Here is a 19,392-nt window from a genome sequence, read left to right on the forward strand (position 1 = left end):
GTTTTGAATGAAAAAAGGAAACAATTACTTTCGGTTTCACAAAGGGGGATAACTCATTATTTTTTATTTATAGACCTAGGGAATCCCTATCACCTGACCGGAAGAATTGAATCGAAAGACACGTAGCCCTGACATCATTTCCGCAGAAGAGTGAGTTTGTAAACATTCCATTTCAGAAAAGATTTCGTCAGATAGATTTAAAATTTGATGACTCACTTTTGGTCTGATGGTCTTTATGGGTAGAAGAAGGAGCCGAAGATGGAAGGCATTCGCTTGGTTTTTTGTAACTTCACTTGGAGCGCTGTTTTACTCAATAAGGTGTAGCAATGCAGCAAGTGACTCCCTGTACAGTAGTGAACAAAACCATATTCCTGGTGATGAGATTAAAAGCCATGTCACCCGTCCAGAGAGTGGGTCCTGTAAAAACAGACCCCCTAAACAAAAGTGAGTCTTACCTCACAATTTTTATATGCTTTTGTTTTTCGTCAACATTTCAGAAAAATGCAGCTTTAAATTGAGATTGCATCTGCAGCTTCAATATGCTTTGTGCAGAATATTAGAGATAACTTGTACCTATATATAGAAATGACAACCCTGTAGAATTCCAGATGCTTCCCATTTCAACATGTTCAGGATGTTGCAACCTTCTAATAATGTTCAATGGAACTGTGTTCCATTACATAAAGTTCAACGTGTGACTTGCAGACTACTGGATAGAATGTTCTTTCATTTGAGTTAGATATTGTCCCTCAGGACGACACTTCATGACTAAGAACATGCTGCATGGCAGTTTAGATATGACAACCAGAACAAGAGTTTCTGGATCCTTCTTGAGGTTTTTCTATATGTAGGAGTCATAGTTTAATTTTGATGGATTACTCATTTGGATCTGGTTGTCCCTGTGTCACTGCAGAAATAATTTTGATTTTAGCTTTCAGTCTGTGTTCCCGACCAGTGCTTTATTATCTTTTGCAAATAGACATGTTTCTGTTAAGGTTTAAATCTATTTTTATGAATTATGTCCATGACCTAATTTCTTCATCTGAATATAATTATTTTCTTCTGAATTTCATAACATATTTTTCAACATGCATTTATCTAAACTGATTTGAAGACAATAATTTGTGTGAAATTAAAATACTAATCTTTCACAACAGATTCCTGATTGTGGTCAGTACATTGGATGGAAAGCTTTCTGCCCTGGATGCAGCAGATCATGGCAGAGTTCACTGGACCGTATCAACTGACCCTCGACCTCTTTTGTCCTCCAGCATCAGCAACCTTGATGTATGATTTATTAATGCACCTTTTTTTTCAAATTGTTGAGTAGTTTCTTTTTACACTTTGTTTTCAAATGGATGAAAAAATGTTACTTAGTATGCCAAGAATATTTTTGGTACATTTTATACAAACTTTTTGTCATAAAACATATTGTACTGTATGTTACTTTCAGCTTGTGAAAAAATTGCACATTTCTCAGGATGATAGATTCAAGATGATAAGTCAAATGAAGTGTTTATATCTTTTTTTTCATTCATGAGGTTTTTTTTTCTTCAGATAAATCAGAATGGGGTAAGGAAAAGATTGATACCCTCCCTGGATGGCACCCTCTATCAGTATGATGGGGACAGCATTGAAGCTATTCCAATGACAGCAGAGGCCCTTCTTAGCTCCTCCTTCAAACTATCAGACAGAACAATGATGGTGGGGGGTAAAGACATCAGTTCATTTGGGATAGATCCTGTCACAGGAAAGGTAAAATTTATGTCAAAATTCCTTCTGGCTAATTGTTTATATATTTATTTCAAAGATGAAAGAGTCTAAAATCTTATGCAGGGAGGGGTTAACATTTTGCTTAAGCCCTCTGTGTGGTTAACAAGCATTCTGAGAGTATTGCATTAGCAATACTAGTCCCCTACCAGCAAGTGTAATCTGGTTTCCGCTAAAAATTGAAAATGCCATAATTCCGTCAAAAATCATTGAAGCAGAGCGAAATGCAAACTTGATCTATAAGTAATCAAGGTAAAGTCACATACCAAAAATCAGCTCAATATCTGCATGTGTTTAGAAAAAAAATCGCGGAAAACCCTTAAAAATTGAAAAGGTCATAATTCTGTCAAAAATCAATGAAGCAGAACGAAATGCAAACTTGATCTGTAAATCATCAAGATACACTCACATACCAAAAATCAGCTCAATATCTGCAAGCGTTTAGGAAATGAGTGCGGAAAACCAAGTGGGACAGAATGACAGACAGACAGAGGGACAGACAGACGGACAGACAGACAGACAGACCGACAGACGGACGGACAGACTCAGAGGAAACCTATAGTCCCCTCCGGTTTCACTGGTAGGGGACTAATAAAACAAGCATTCTGAGAGTATTGCATTAGCAATACTAGTCCCCTACAGGTAAGTGTAATCTGGTTCCCAACAAAAATTTAAAATGTTGTAATTCTGTCAAAAAAATCATTGAAGCAGGACGTAATACAAACTTAATTTGTAACTCATCAAGATACACTTACATCAGGTCAATATCTGCAAGCGTTTAGAAAAAAAAGTGCGGAAAACCCTTGAAAATTAAAAAGGCCGTAATTCCCTCAAATATCAATGAAGCGGAACAAAATTTAAACTTGATTTGTAACTTATCAATATACACTCACATACCAAAAATCAGCTCAATATCTGTAAGCGTTTAGAAAAAAAGTGCGGAAAACCAAATGGGACAGACTGACAGACAGACAGAGGGACAGACGGACGGCTGGACAGACAGACAGAGAGACGGACGGGCAGACTCAGAGGAAACCTATAGTCCCCTCCGGTTTCACCGGTAGGGGACTAATAAGGAATCTAAAATCAGTTTCAGTATATTCAGAGATTGAAAGAGAAAGTGATTTTTGATGCACAGTAGTGTATTTCTGTGCTTCTTAGCACATGTAGTAATGCCTCTGTAAATTTATAATATTTGCTCTGAAAAAACAAATTTTAAGAAAGATGTTGACCTTTCAGCTGAGGTATTTCTGCACTTCTGAGGGGTGTAAGATTTTGGACAGTGATGACCAAGGTGACCGAGACATGTTGGTAGTGACCAAGAGCATGCAGACTGTCCGATCAGTAGACCCCAGGAGTGGAATTGAAAAGTAAGAATATCTGCAACTTAATGATTTATTTGAGGAATACAATCCAATTAAAATTAGATCCATTTGGCTCTTGCAAATCAATCTGAGTTTTAATAAAGCATTTTTAGAGAGGGATTAAGAAAATTTCTTGAAAACGGATACAAAGAGAGATGGGTACTTTCCTTTGTTGTTTTATTAGCCTGCTTTAGGCTTATTACTTTTTATTTAAGAAATTAATTTAAAAGTTGAAATTGCAAATAACAACTTTCTAAGGTCACCTCATTTCCTGATATTTAAGTTTGTTATTGTAACCAAATTTTTCTTCCAAAGGACAGATTTCAAATTATTCTTTACAAGAGAATCCCTCATTTCTGAGTTTCTTATAAGCAAGATTTGCTGTATTTCTTTATGTAGCCTCAAGTTTTGCATGATTATATATGTACTTACAATTTGATAGGTGGAACTTCAGTGTTGGAAGCCATCAAATAGAAATGATCCCAGGAGATAAATCCCATGATGCAACACCACTGGAGGAAGAGGATGACATCTGTAGTCAAACTTGTCCAAGTAAGAAGTATTCATAAGATCCAATCTTATACTTTGATGTTAAAACATTTTATTTTTACTATAATTAATTCAGATACAATTATTAGTAAACAATTTCTAACATAACACTTCTTACAACAAGTTAAAGCTGCAGATAGAAAAAGTAAATACAATACTCAGACGTAATTTAAATAGTTTATCAATATTCGAGATGTTAGAAAATAAACACTATTTAAAGCAGAACATAAATTCACTTATTTGCCTCAAACTTTATAGATCCAGTTGAAAATTTAAACACTTTAATGAAAATTCATCAAAGACAAACCACCAAATTTTTAAATTTATACTTTTCAATAAGACAAAAATATTTATACCAATCCAATTAATGTCATGCGTGCTATCTTTATTGAAAATGGAAATATTGTACATATATTAAAGTGACATATAGGTCCAATGGGCCGGGTGTAATGTATACCGGTATACGTTTATATTGTATCTATTTGTTGTTTGAAAAACCATACACATGTCACTATAATAAAATATTTACTTACTTACTATAGATGAGGAGACACATGATATGCTGGACACAGACGACTCTATTAAGATCATTGTACCAGAAGGAATGGTGGTCGCTCTCAGTCCAGAAAATCCAGATGTTGTAGACTGGAAACACAAGGTCAGACAATTTAATGTTTGTTACATGTACTGGATGTATGAAGCCTTAGAGATGATATTTATAAATAAAGCCTTAAGTGAACATGTTAGATGTAAAGCAGTTTATAAAATTGTAAGTTTATAAAAGTCAGTGGGCTTTACTCCACCAGTCCACCCAGCCACCCAGGAGTTAAAAAATGCTATCATGGACAACTTTTAGATAAGAGATTGAGAGGAATTTGCTGTCCCATTATTTAGCCATCTCTGTATTATTATCCAGTGTCAACACATTGTAATGATCCCTACCAATCACCATGTTGAATAAATAGCTGTATTAGAGGAGTGGTATTAATTTAGTTCAATTATAATATTTTAGTTTGAGAGTCCAGTGGCCAAGGCCTGGATACTGAGGAATGGTGTGTTGAAATCAATCAGTGTGTTCGACAATAAACATATTCCAGCTCTGTCTGGATTTGAGGACACGGGGGATGTAAAGGATCCGACAGGAAGTCAACCTCTACTTTATGTGGGTAAGTCATACAGCACCCCCCCCCCCTTCCCCCTTTTGATGTCATTGAAAATGAAACTGCAGAATATATGTGTAATTCAATTAAGTATTAAGTCTGTTCAGTAATTTTTTCAAATTTCTTCATTTAAAATGTCAGGATTGAAGAATTTTATAAGTATGTGTTTATTTTTGAAATTCATTTAAATTAACATCTTATTCTCCAAATATGTGTAATTAGCACCAGATATTTTGTAGTATAATTCAAAATTTGAAGTTATTATATTGGCGTTCTCAGGTTTGCACCAGAATCAGCTTTATGTACAGCCCTCTGTTCCCATGCAGGAGAATGTTGCAAATGCAGCTCACCGTTTTCATGGCAGTGCCCTTAGTGTACCCAAAGTGACCTGGAAACCACTTATCAGTACTGGTTAGTGACAAAATGAGAAAATTTATTTTAGTTTTGCCATTTTTTTCAAAAAAAAATTTGAAGGAGAAAGTATAATTTTAATATCATCATTCTTTTTCTTTGTTAATAAATTGAGTATTTATTTTTATAACATGAGACAGATCTGAAAACTAAACTGAAATAAAACTTGGAATTAAGCTTTATTAAAAAAAAATTAAAATTGAATTTTCAGCCCCCTCAAGGACCCCCATCTTCCGTGGAAATAGACAAGATCCCAGTGGTCCACGGATGATAGCCAATGGGCAAGCAGCAAACAAAGAAACTGGCCTTTCTGTTTGGCATGAAAATTACCCATTTGGTAAGTAGTTAATTCAAGTTGATAATAAGGATATCTATACAAAGAGAACCAAGTGATTATTTGCTGTTTATTCACATTTTTGTGTACCAGTAGGTAATTCGAAGGTGAAGGACATGGTTTGGTAGTGTAAGATACATGGCAGCTTGGGCTGGTGGGTTAATCCTTGGACTAGTGGGTTAACTCTTTAGTTCAATTGGTAAAGCAATGGACTGGCATGCCAGCGGTACTGGGTTCAAATTCATTTTAGGCACAAACATGTCTCTGTTACATTTGTCACCCACATTGGGAACTGGGTATTCTCTGGTGGGGAAGAGTAATTGCCCCATGAACCTCACCCTACAGGTGTTGGCACTCCAAAAAAGATAAGGACATTTCAATCTCTTGAGGGGAACAATGTGATAGTGTGAGATAAGATATATGTATGGCATTGTTCTAGCTTAGGCAAGTGGGTTAACCCTTTAGCTTGATCGATAGAGCACTGGACTGGCATGCCAGAAGTACCGGGTTCAAATCCATTGGGAGGCCCAAACATGTCTCTGCTAAAAAGGCTAAAAGTTTGATAGAATACAAGTAGATTTTATATAAATCCAACTTTTGAATCCAACTTTGTACCATTTCAGATAATGGTTACTACCTTTACCCAGATGTCATTCTACCTGCAAATATCTGTGAAGCTATTAACAAAACAGAAGAGAGTATGCCACATGTGATCTACATGTCTTTGTGGAACTATTGGTGTGTTTCTGTCCTGTAGTGTTTGATCATAATTTTCTAGAATTTTGTATTTGATCTTGACTGAACTGTAAGGGATTAACATATTAACATCTTTGTTTGATTTTCAGGAAAGAGGTGTTAGCGATCAGTATACTGACATCTGTTTGTCTGAACTTAACAATCTTAAAGTTAAGGAAGGTCTACAAAAAGAAATGCATGGTTAGTAAGAGAAATTTTTTATATACATATTTGTGTAATTCTTTCACATGAAATGTTTGCAATGCTGTCTAAGGAAATAAAAGACTGTTTTGATAATGTAAATGGACTTTTTTTCAGAGTTTTGAAAAGGAGGATAGTTTAGTAATCTCTGGGACTCGGTCAGTTGAAGAATTGGATACTACAGAGAAAAGAACTGATGAATACGAATCAAGGTACAATTCTGAACATTGCCTTACTTTCTCAAGTTTTTAGATTGGCAATTTTGTAGATGCAGTGTTATGTGTTTTCAGTCTGGTACATGTATATTGTTATATCTTGTCTATTTTAGATATAAGACAGACTTTGAACAGCTACAGGTGCTTGGTAAGGGTGGATTTGGTATCGTGTTTGAGGCCAGAAACAAAGTGGATGAGTGTTGTTATGCTATTAAGAGGATCACACTACCCATTAAGTAAGTTTGTATTCTGAAAAATTAGTCTGTGTGTCATTTGAAGGCAAATGCTTCAATGAAGTCAAAAATATTTAAAGATTCAGTGTTAAATGTCATTATAAATTGAGACTTTAATTTCATTGAACAGCAATTAAAATTACTGTTTCTATCCAAATCTTTGTCAGAAAGGTGTATTTTATTGACCACATTTTGTTTTGTGTCAAGGGAAATAATACTGTTGGAAGTAGATGAATTGGACTGAAAATCAAAGTCTATCATTCGTCATCGTCATTTAATGGCACAAAAATCAGATCACTATCTGCAGGCATATGTAATCAGACACATTCAGATAATGTTAAAATAATGCTTCAGGCATAAAAATTATTGCTCATCATTTGCAGTGAAGTATCCAGATTGAAAATGAAGAGAGAAGTTTTTGCATTGGCTAAGCTTGATCATCCTGGAATAGTTCGTTATTTCCAGGCATGGGAGGAAACTCCGCCAGTAGGCTGGCAAGAGAATAAAGATCAGGAAATGTTTGAGAGGTAGAAATTTGAAGTTTGGGAATTAATGATCACTGATTTCAGTATGACCATAATAATATTTTGTTGGTGTTGAAACTGAAAATTTAAATTTTTCTTCAACGCAGTGAATGCATCAGTATGCCAACACCATGTAATTCCACAACTCACTTTGCGCCAAAAGATCCAAACACTCATGACAGTATTCACTTGGAATTAAATGATGGCATACGAGAGAAAAGTACAATTAACCAGTTTGGAGGTGGCATTAACGATGATCGCTACATCATCACCTCCAATGAACGGGCTGGAGGAAGTCAGGAATTCAGTGTGTCAACAAAGAGCCTTTCATGGGAAAAAAGCGAAGATTCCAGACGTCTATTTGGACAAAGGATTGAAGAAGAGTCTTCTTCATTGGATGTGGAGTTTAATTTGGATGTTAGTGATGACAGTGATGATAGTGGAAGCTTCGCTAACACCACGGTGCCTTTCTCTAAATTAACAAATCCCCATACAGAGAATGAAAATGACTCTTTCAGTATTGTGTTTGAAGATTCAGGTTGTGCAGACAAAAGTGGAAAGAGTAGCAGAAGTAGTAGTAGTGGTGGAATAGTATTTCAAGATGATAGTAACCATAGCAACAGATACATTGTGGACATTCCAAGTGAATCAGGAGGCAGTCGACCAAAAACTCTGTCTCTATCAGACCAAAAATCACACTCGGCCAGGAAGTTGCAATTGGACAAGTCAACTCCTACCCAGAGGTCTTACCTGTATATACAGATGCAACTGTGTCGTCGAGAGACACTGAAAGATTGGCTTTGTGCCAGCACCTGTGAACCTAGAAGTTCAGAGGTCATCTGGGACATGTTTGGTCAGATTGTTAGTGCAGTTGAGTATGTGCACAACAGCGGACTTATGCACCGAGATCTCAAGGTACAAACATTTTTTTTAACTTCAGATATATATTATTTGGAAATTTTTTTCTGTTGAATTTTAAAAGAACTGTATGAGATGCCCTCCTTACATATACCTTAATTCTATTAAAGTTTTACTAATTGTTCATTTTTAAAACAGGTTTATACATTCTTACTTTAGTTTTAAAAGCATTAAGAAATTGTATTGGAATCATTTATTTTCACTTGGACATTGTATATTTATAGCCCTCCAACATTTTCTTCTCTTATGATGAAGTGATTAAGATAGGGGACTTTGGATTAGCCACTGACCTCACAGAAGAGATTGAGGACTGCTCAGCCGATTCTAATCCATTCCGAAAACACACTGCTCAAGTGGGGACAACTCTGTATATGAGCCCAGAACAGGTAATAATTTGTCATCAAATTCATCTATATTACATGTGTAACAAACAACACTTTTTGCTAATCTCATTTTATTATGTGCATGGATGCATGGGAAAAATTACTTGTAAAAGAATGTGGTAATGAAAGAAGGTTGCACAAATGCATTAAATACATGTTAGACATGATCCATTCTTTTGCAAAAGGTTAACTTCTGTAAACTTTATATGAACTGAATACCTAAATGACTTAAGCAAATGTTATTTTGATTTTAAATGAATTTGGTCGTTTTTTAGATGGCAGGAAAGCCCTATGGTCCGAAGGTTGACATTTTCTCCCTGGGAATGATCCTCTTTGAAATGCTGTATTTCTTCAACACTCAAATGGAGAGAGTTCGGACATTAATGGAAATAAAAAAGAGGATTTTCCCAGAAGAATTCAAGAAAAATCAGGAGGAGGTTTTTAATTTTTTTTTCCTCTGATAACCTAACAATTCTAATGAGAATTTATACAAAATAATTCAATGAATGAACTTTTGTTCTAAGCCAGGCATGATTATCATTGCTAAGATTAATCACTTTATGGATTTATTTCAGTATAAATTTGTGGATTGGTTGCTCTCTTTTGAACCTGCCCAAAGACCCAGTGCTACAGAAATCATGAACAGTAAACTGCTGGAGAAATTCCGCTCTCAGCATCCACCCAAAATTCACAGAGATCGTTCCATCTCATCTAGCAGTAGTGGATCTCTAGCCTATGACTGAAGGGTTGTGTTCACAGAATTCTTTATCTTCCACTATGTACATCTGTTCTCAGAATCAGGTCTTTATAGCCCTTAATTAACTATTGAATGTGCACAAGATTTCAGAAGTGTAGTGCTTATTTGCCTAAATACTTTGTCCTCATTTTTCATTTTGAAATTTCAGGGAGTTGCTTCCCCATCAATCATTTGTATTTTTTAAGGAAAGAAATTAAAAGCTACCCAAGTTGTATGAATATAACCTGGGTTGGGGCATTTTATAAAGCTGTATATAAAAAAAGCTTAACCTGTTCCAACTCAGATTGTACATGTATATGTTGAGTAGCTATTAAATTCATTCCTTATAGTTTAGAAAATGAGATGCATTGTCCTCAAAAAATGGTATAAAAAAATATACAAAATTTAAATGTAATGTCAGTACATGTAAATTTCTTGACACAACTAATATTGCAACATAGTCATGTATGCAACAAATTTATTCAATATACAATTTTTAGCTTAACTGAATTGAAGGCTTTAGTGAGCTCTTCTGATTGAAATTTTCGGTAAACAGTCGTAGTCTATTGTTGTCATAAATTTTTCACATTTTCATCTTTTTCTCCAGAATCACTTGGCCAATTTCATTCAAAATTTAGAACGGAAAATCCTTAGGTAAAAGGAATTTGGTTTCTTTCAAAGGAAAGGTCACACCGTCTTCTAATGGGAGATAATTAAGAAATGGTAAAAATTAAATGGGTCATTTAAAATTCTTCTCAAGAACCAGTGGGCCATTCAATTTTATTCAAGTTTATGCAAATCATGACCCCTGGGGGGGAGGGGGGGGGCCACTATAGGCATTCAAAGTCTTGCATAGGAATACACAGGAAAAATCTTTAAGTCTTCTTCTGACAAACAGCAAAAGGATGATCAGTCACTTTTATATTGAAGCATCCTCATGTAGTGTTGATTCAAGTTTGTTCAAATAATGACATGTGGGTGTAAGGTAGGGCCACAACATGTTATTTTAATTTTACATATAAATAAATAGGGGAAAAATCTGCAGGGAAAACCCCCCCAGAAGGATCATAGTTACTCAGGTGAGCATTATGGCCCATGGGCCTCTTCATTTTTGATCCAGTCAAATAGCTGGTTTAAACAAGAATTTAGTTCTATTTACATAATTTTACTGTCAAAATCACCTCATGAATGTAATAGATAATTTAATAGATATACCATAGTTCTTGGCTGGGAAACTTTAAGAAGGAGGATTGGGCAATCTATGTGAAATATTTTTTGTCATTATTATTTTTTGTTCATAATCAGGGCACTTTGAATTTTTTTTCCAGAATCTCGAGTGTAATTAACAAATGTCTAGTGCTTGCTTTATTCTTCAGGAATTGCTTAGATAAAAATAAAATCACTGTAGTTAATTTTTTAAACTATATAACAGGTATTTATTTTGTTGAGTCAATTGTGTGTTTCATCCCCTAAATTTATTATATGTAGTGAGTGTGATGTGTAGTGCATATGTAATTGTTGTTTTACCAAAGTGCTTTCAGAAATTTAAAATTTGCATTAAAAAGAGTACATATTTTCTACACTTTCCACACAAGGAAAAGCCATTGTATAAAAGTTTGCTTGGAAGTAGTAAATGGATGAGAGAGTAAAGGTGGGAGAATTCTTGGGGAAAAAATTGTTAGCGTACAGTATTTGTTGTGTTGAAATTTTTTGTAATTTTTGCAATGATGCAAAATTAAAAAAATAAATTATTTTTTCTTACATATTTTTCTTTTTTCTCTCCCTCTTCAGAAACATCAGAAACACTTTGTTGTACTGAATGGTACAAGACAAACAGAATTGATTCATTATACTCTGCTGATCAAAGTGCATCTTACATGTGTATTTGTTAACAATAGGGCTGAACAATAACTTTTTTTGGTTTCATGATGTGATCAAGCGATTGGCTTGCATGATAATTTGCATTAACACTGAAGGTGTTTATGCATAAAATTATCACTCAAGCCAATTGCTTGATCTTCGTCATGAAACAAAAAAATCTGACAGTTATTCCTTATATTTACATGCACGTGATTCCATTAATTCATGTGCTACAAGCTCCGCTTACTTCTGTTTCTCTCTGTCTAGCCCCACACACAATTTTTTTATCCACACCTATCAATGAACCAGTAGCTTTATGTAGAAATAAAGTATTTTTACCATTTGTAGTTTTATCTCGGACAAAGAAATTTTAAAATGTAAATATTTCTTGATAACTACAACTGAATGTAAATTTTGCCAAGTGTGGTCAAGTGCCAAATATGCATGCAGCTGTCTGTGTTTGATGTCAGTGGATGGGACTGTGAAAATTAACAAGGAATGCCTCGTGTACTTTAAATCTATTAGATAGGATTTTTTAAATTTATAATTTAATACACTTTTATTTCACACATAAATGTAAATATGAGGGTTTTATTGAGGAATCACTGCCCGTTATGCAAATTATCCCATGTTTCCAACTATCATTGATGCCCTGGCATACCCAACAAACTAGAGAGTGATTCCTTAAACATGTTGCAATACACTTATAAATACATTTTAAAATATTGCTTTATATCACAATACGAAATTCCCAGACAATACTAGGCCTAGTTAACAAAATAATATATTTTCAAAAAGGGCCAGTTTTCAGTGTAAATGACATTAAATTTAACTGTATTTTAAAACTCTTAACTCTTGTTTTTGCCATGGAGTTGTTTATCATGCAGAACAAGCATTCTGACAGTAATGTTGAATTATACCAGCTGTACACATCCCCTTCCTGTCATGACAAAAAAAAAACATGTATCCACACTCTTAATATTATGATTATAACAATTCTGAGAATTGACAGTAATCATTGAGGAGTTATCTATTATCTCTCTCCCAAAAGGTGCCGAGTCTTTGCTGGGAACTGACTGCTGTCAGTATCAATTAAAAATCGTCAAATCTCTCAAATATTTTTTCTTTCTTCTGATAAAAATTCATTGATAAAATGTGAAAGTTAGCAACACATTCAATTTCAAGTAGACATCCAATTTGCTTTGTATGAATACAAGAGAATACATGAATCCAAAGTCAATAGATGTGAGAACATTATAATTTGTCAAGGTGAACATTACAGAGATATTTTCAGACCGTTGAAATATCTTGAAAAGTTTATTGACTTGTTCCAGTCAGGGTTTTGATGCACTTTTGACAGCTCTGCTCTGTATTTTGTATGGCCTCCATCATGTAAGGACTAAACTGAGTGGCAAGATCAACCTCTAAAATGTGACAGCGCACTGTAATTAAAAAAAATCTCAGATTTGTTCACTGTTTTAGCATCAGTACTTACTAGTATTTTTGATAATTTTTGCATTTTCATATAAAGATTTTTGGAATTCAAGCAAATACTGCAAAAGTGGAATACATGTTGATGTTTTTGATTTCACTATGTTCATGATCTGCGAAAATTAAGCCAGTTGAAAATATTGTTGACATATCAATGAAGCGTTTAATTACCTACACATACTTTAAAATCCTTTTTAGTACCCTACCAGTGAAACAGGGGGAGACTATAGGTTTCCTCCACATGTGTCTGTCTGTCTGTCCCACTTGGTTTTCAGCTCTACTGGTCAGAGACCAGAAGAGCTTATACCATAGTAAGGTGTCCATTGTCCGTATGTCTAGCTGTCTGTCTGTCCGTCTGATGTCCGTCCGTCTGTAAACAATTTTTCAAAATGCTACTCCTCCTACGGTTTTGATCTGATTTCATTATAACTTGGCACATAAGTAGACTATACTAAGATACATCATTCTGACATGTATATCCATTTTTTATTTCAATTTCAACGGTGTTGCCATGGTTACTAAAAATAGAAATTTCTGTGAAAAACTTTTAAAACGCTACTCCTCCTACAGTACAGTTTTGATCTGATTTCATTATAACTTGGCACACAAGCAGACTATACTAAGATACATCATTCTGTATATTGGTTTTTGATTTCGATGAATGGTGTTGCCATGGTTACTAAAAATAGAAATTTCTGTGAAATACATTCAAAACGCTACTCCTCCTACACGTTTTGTCTGATTTCAGTATAACTTGGCATACAAGTAAACTACACTGAGATACATAATTGTCGTTATTGCTTTTTGATTTTGTTGAATGATGTTGCCATGGTTACTTAAATTGAAATGTCTGTAAAATTATTTTAAAAGGCTACTCCTCCTACAGTTTTATTCTGATTGCAATAAATCTTGCCACAAAAACAGACTAAACCAAGGATCATTATTCTATTTATTGCTGTTGCAAAGTTTCAAGTCCAAGTGCTACTTTTATCTTCCTTTATAAGTACAACCAGTAGCCTACAGTCTCATCAGAGACTTCTCATCTGCATTTTTTTTTAAAGGCTTGCAGATATTGAGCTGATTTTTGGTATGTGAGTGTACCTTGATAAGTTACAGATCAAGTTTGAATTTTGTTCAACTTCAGTGATTTTGACGGAGTTATGGCCTTTTTAATTTTTTAGGGTTTTGCACAATTTTTTTCTAAATGCTTGCAGATATTGAGCTGCATTTTAGTATGTGACTTTATATTGATGAGTTATAGATCAAGTTTGCATTTCATTCTGCTTCTGAATCAGTGTTTTTGACAGTATTATAGCATTTTCAATTTTTAATGGGAACCATCTCAGAATGCTTGTTCTATTTCATTACAGTAACAAATAATTCAAAATTGTTTGGAAGTCTGAGTTTAATCAATTAGAGGGTTAGATACTGGATGCATTTAATTTAAATGATTTACCATTAGATAACTTTCTTTGTTTTTAAAGAATGATTTACTGTAGAAACAAATTTTCGTGGGTATAAAATTTCGTTTATTTGTCATCTGAAAAGGTTTTGTGGGCATAAATTTTTGTTGTTTCATAAGTAACCCTACTGATTCATTATATAGTCATCTAAAAATTGAGTTATGGGATTTATTTTCGTTGATAATTGTTAACAATGAAATAAATGAAATTTAATCCCCCATGAATATTTCTGCTTTTACAGTATGAAATTGTAAATATATATGGTAAAGAGAAATTCACTGACCATAAAATTAAAACCACTGTGAAATGTACCAACATAGACAAGAGGACCAAGGGCCTTTATGGTCACCTGAGTACAATACAACAATTTAGAGGATCCATAAACTGATCAATGAAGCTTTGTTACCCAAAAGCAAGAAATATAGTATGATTAGCATCAACAAAATAATTGGTCTAGTATCTATCTGTCCCCCATTTATCACTATTACCATGCAGACTATTTAACAAAATGTCTATTTTTTAACCCCATATTATTACTTCTCACATTGGCATCTCTTGGCCTTTGAAGAACATTTAAAATGATAAGTATTTTTGTCTGAATTTTATTCATTTATTATTTCCAAGTCTACCTGATCATTAAAACTGTGAAAGTACTTTTTGTATTTTACAATAAATATTCTTGCATAATTCTCGTATTCTATTAACCTTTCAAATACATTGTTTACAGTGATTAATTATCAAAGGTAAATGGCAAAGGGGAATAACTTTGCTCAGCGGAATACAAGTTAATAGAGCACTGGGCAGGACCAGAACACTTGACTAAATGGTCCAGCCTGTGTTCAAGATTCTGGTAAAAATACCTTTGCATATTAAAACTTCTACTCTGTTTGCCTCTACTCTGTTTGCCTCGAATATGCCCAGAAGCATAGAAGAATTTCAAAGAAATGTATTTTCACTATATTATTAAATAAATAAAGCCCCACCCTTACACCAGAACATCTGACCGAGGGGGCCATGAACTCACAATTCTGGAAGAAGCACCCTTGCTCATCATAACTATACACTTGTTTCTTTGCTTTATAACCAGTAGTAGAAAAAAATATTTTGAAAGAAATTATGCCTTTTCAATATATAATCAATGGAGTCCCCCCCCCCTCTTCACCTAACCCCTGACCCAGGGGCCATGAATTTCCCAATTTGGAAGAGGCATTCTTCCTTATCATAACCATGTACTTCCTTTGTTTGAATAATACCAAGGAGCAGAGAAGAAGATTTTGAAAGAATTTATGCAATTTCCCTATATAATCAATAGAGCCCCACCCTAACACCAGAACCCTTGACCCAGGGGCCATGAAATTCATAATTTTGGAAGAGGCAACCATGCTCATCATAACTCATCATCACTATGTACTTAGTTTATTTAATATCCAGGAGCATAGAAGAAGATTTTCAAAGCATTTTTACTATATAATCAATAGAGCCTCATCCTAACACCTGAACCCCTGACCAGGAGCCATAAAATTCACAATTCCTGAAAAGGCAGCCATGCTCATCATAACTATGTTCTTAGTCAGTTTATTTAATATCCAGGAGCAGAGAAGAAGATTTTCAAAGAATTAATGCATTTTCACTATATAGTCAATAGAGCCCCACCCTTACACCAGAACCCCTGACCCTGGGGCCATGAAATTCACAATTTTGAAAGAAACACTCTTGCTCATCATAACTATATACTTAGTTACTTTATTTAATAGCCAGTAGCAGAGAAGAAGATTTTCAAAGAATTAATGCATTTTCACTATATATTCAATAGAGCCCCGCCCTAACACCAGAACCCCCGACCCAGGGGCCATGAAATTCACAATTTTGGAAGAAGCACGCTTGCTCATCATAACTATGTTCTTAGTTAGTTTATTTAATATCCAGGAGCAGAGAAGAAGATTTTCAAAGAATTAATGCACTTTCACTATATATTCAATAAAGCCCCGTCCTAACACCAGAGCCCCTGACCCAGGGGCCATAAAATTCACAATTTTAGAAGAAGCACTCTTGCTCATCATAACTATGTACTAAGTTACTTTATTTAATACCCAGGAGCAGAGAAGAAGATTTTCAAAGAATTAATGCACTTTCACTATATGGTCTTTATAGCCCCAACCTAGCACCAGAACCCCTGACCCTGGGGCCATGAATTTCACAATTTTGGTAGAGGGCTCAATGCTTATTACAATGATGCCAACAATTTGACTGCTTGATGTCCAGGAGTAAAGAAGAAGATTTTTAAAGATTGCATTATTTTTGGTGGTTTTAGCCCCACCCCTCAGGCCCCAGGGGGGCAGGGATCATGAAATTCATAATTTTTATTCCCCTTCACCCATAGATGCTATATGCCAAATTTGGTTGAAATTGGTTAAGCGGTTTCAGAGAAGAAGCTAAAAATGTTCAAATGTTAACACACGACGCACGACGACAGACGAGGACGGATAGCAATAGGTCACCTGAGTGAGTGACTCAGGTGGCCTAAAAATTGTGAAATATTAAACACCTAAAAAGTTAAAGATGTTTACAGTATATTGAACAAATGAGAAGTCTTTGATGAGACTGTATCTTTACTGGTTTGTACCTTGACTTGTAACCCCCCCTTTTTTTTTTACAATAAAAGAATTTAAAAGCTAATATCAAGCACAACCTCTCAAAATTAAATGGTTCAGAGTATTCTTGAAAAGTAGATCGAAGGCAAAGTTTATGTGGACAATAATTAACTGGTGCTTTTGCAACAGGTCTTGTGACAAACACATGCAAAATACCCTGATATTTTTTAAATAAAAGTTCAAAGAATATGATAATGTGCATGTCAAATGTCAAGTTATAAGGTCAGTAACCCTTGTATTTTACATTAGTCTTTATGCAGAGCAATACATGAGCAAAACATTGGATCCCCTTATATAATTCTCAAGATATAAGGTCTGACTGATTGACTATATAGGTAAATGCTTTCTTGGTTACACAATTTTGTTGGGGAGACATCTTCCCAATTCACAAGCTTTTTTGGGTCTAAAATTAAATATACAGAGTAACTTCAATTAGTTCTATATGATTTAAATACCTCTGCTTTTCATGAGGGATTCCTTTAGATTATCCAGCTGACTTTGCATGTTGTCTATCTGTTTAATGGCGTTCTGATGAGAATACTCCTCAGTTTTCATCTTATCATCTGTATGCTCCTCAAAGCTGTAAATTTCAAAAAGACCAAGATATTTTTTTCCCCATAAAACATGTAACAATTTTTTTTCTTACTTATACATATATATATATATATATATATATATATATATATATATATATATATATATATATATATATATATATATATATATATAGGGCTTTAATTTTTCAATTTTCTACAAATGACCTTTTAGACCACTGTCACATAATTTGGGTACTGAGTAATGAATAATGAAGCATTCTGGCAAAAATGCAATCAAGTATGTTTATTAAGGCTATGTTACATGTAAAGGTTCCAGCCTGTGTAAGTTTAGTTCCAGTTATAATATTAGTTCTGGGCACCCATTCATGCTTCTTTAAAACTTAAGTCTTATTTAATATTCACTAACATGATATATTTTATTTATTTATTTATTATTAGGTCTTTCCACCTTTCTGTGGAAAGACCTATTGATTTTCTTCTGTTTATTAGGTCTTTCCACCTTTCTGTGGAAAGACCTCTTGAAATGCTTATGTTTATTATTATTATTATTATTATTATTATTCTTTTTCTTCCCGGACTTTTGAAACCGCAAGACTTATCAAAAAACTTTATAGTTCATGATACTGGATATCAAAAGTTATTCCGAAAAACGACCCCCCATGTTTGACCTATGACCTCTTACAAAGTTATTGCCCCTTTCGCAAGAATAGCTTGTTATCGCTACTCCTTTGAAACCGTAAACCATAGAGGTATGGAATCTTCACAAATGTCTTCAACTAATTGAGGGGACTCTTCAATCTTTTCATTGCGAAAGTATTCGTCAACCCCTTTTATGAGTTATTGCCCCTGAAAGTTTTTGATGTTTACGAATAATTAAAAATTTTCAAAACGATAAGTCGTAGAGACATGGGACCAACTGCATAAGATTCATTGACCTTTGACCTTAAAATATATGCAAAGGTCAAAGGTCAAGGTCATTCAAAATATGAGAAATTAAGCTGTTTTTATATCTCTTTTATCTTTCAACATATACTAAACATCTTTGCATCATTAATATGTCCTCTTAAAACTATTTCAAAGATTTCATACTTGTCCCCTAAGATTTACTCCTTTAAAAGTTATTGCCCCTTTTACTGAAAACCTTGTTATCGCTACTCCTCCAAAACCGTAAACTGTAGAGGCACAAAACCTTCACTAATGTCTTCAGGATCTTTAGATACAACTTCAATCTTTTCGGTGCAAAAGTATCCGATAACCCCTTATATGAGTTATCGCCCTTTAACATCTTTGCGCTTACTATTAAACCTTATAACTTTAAAACTAAAAGTCGTAGAAGCATGGGGTCAAGTGCAATGTGACCCTTGACCTTTGACCTTCAATTTGTGGTAAAGGTCAAAGGTCAAGGTCATTTCAAAATTTTGAAAATTTTCATTTTTTCTATCTTTCAAGCCATTTATGGATTCTTTTTGTATAAAAATTAACTTTAGAGAGTAAAATATGAAAAATATATGAAATTTAAAGAAGGTGGAAAGACCTCTAATTGTTCGAGAACAATTAGTCTACTAGTTATTATTATTATTCTTCTTCTTCTTATTATTATTTTTCTTCCGCTGATTTTTTGTTTCGACATTTATCGAAAAGATTTTTTGTTCATCGTAAAGGTCATAAAAAGTTATGAACAAATTTGACCCAACGCATATAACCTATGACCTCTTTCGCAGTTATTGCCCCTTTCGCTAGAAACCTTGTTATCGCTACTCCTCTGAAACCGTAAACCATAGAGGTACGAAACCTTCACCAATGTCTTCGACTAATTGAGGAGACTCTTCAATCTATT

The 19,392-nt window shown here is 34.2% G+C and overlaps 1 protein-coding gene across 1 annotated transcript; it reads left to right on the forward strand.

Annotated features, from left to right (window-relative positions):
* The first annotated feature begins 112 nt into the window (after positions 1–112).
* Positions 113–11,296, forward strand: LOC133180901 (eukaryotic translation initiation factor 2-alpha kinase 3-like). Its single transcript, XM_061315355.1, has 18 exons — positions 113–444; positions 1,158–1,287; positions 1,558–1,755; positions 3,010–3,140; positions 3,577–3,686; positions 4,226–4,341; positions 4,696–4,849; positions 5,123–5,254; positions 5,466–5,591; positions 6,212–6,326; positions 6,434–6,524; positions 6,642–6,736; positions 6,853–6,975; positions 7,356–7,499; positions 7,604–8,411; positions 8,639–8,800; positions 9,073–9,234; positions 9,373–11,296. The coding sequence occupies exons 1-18, from the start codon at positions 227–229 to the stop codon at positions 9,538–9,540; spliced, it is 3,183 nt and encodes a 1,060-aa protein (XP_061171339.1). The 5' UTR covers positions 113–226; the 3' UTR covers positions 9,541–11,296.
* Positions 11,297–19,392: the final 8,096 nt, after the last annotated feature.

Source organism: Saccostrea echinata, unplaced genomic scaffold (genome assembly GCF_033153115.1).
Source record: "Saccostrea echinata isolate AGI-Se365-2 ecotype Australia unplaced genomic scaffold, CSIRO_AGI_Sech_v1 ptg000008l, whole genome shotgun sequence".
Taxonomy (NCBI): domain Eukaryota; kingdom Metazoa; phylum Mollusca; class Bivalvia; order Ostreida; family Ostreidae; genus Saccostrea; species Saccostrea echinata.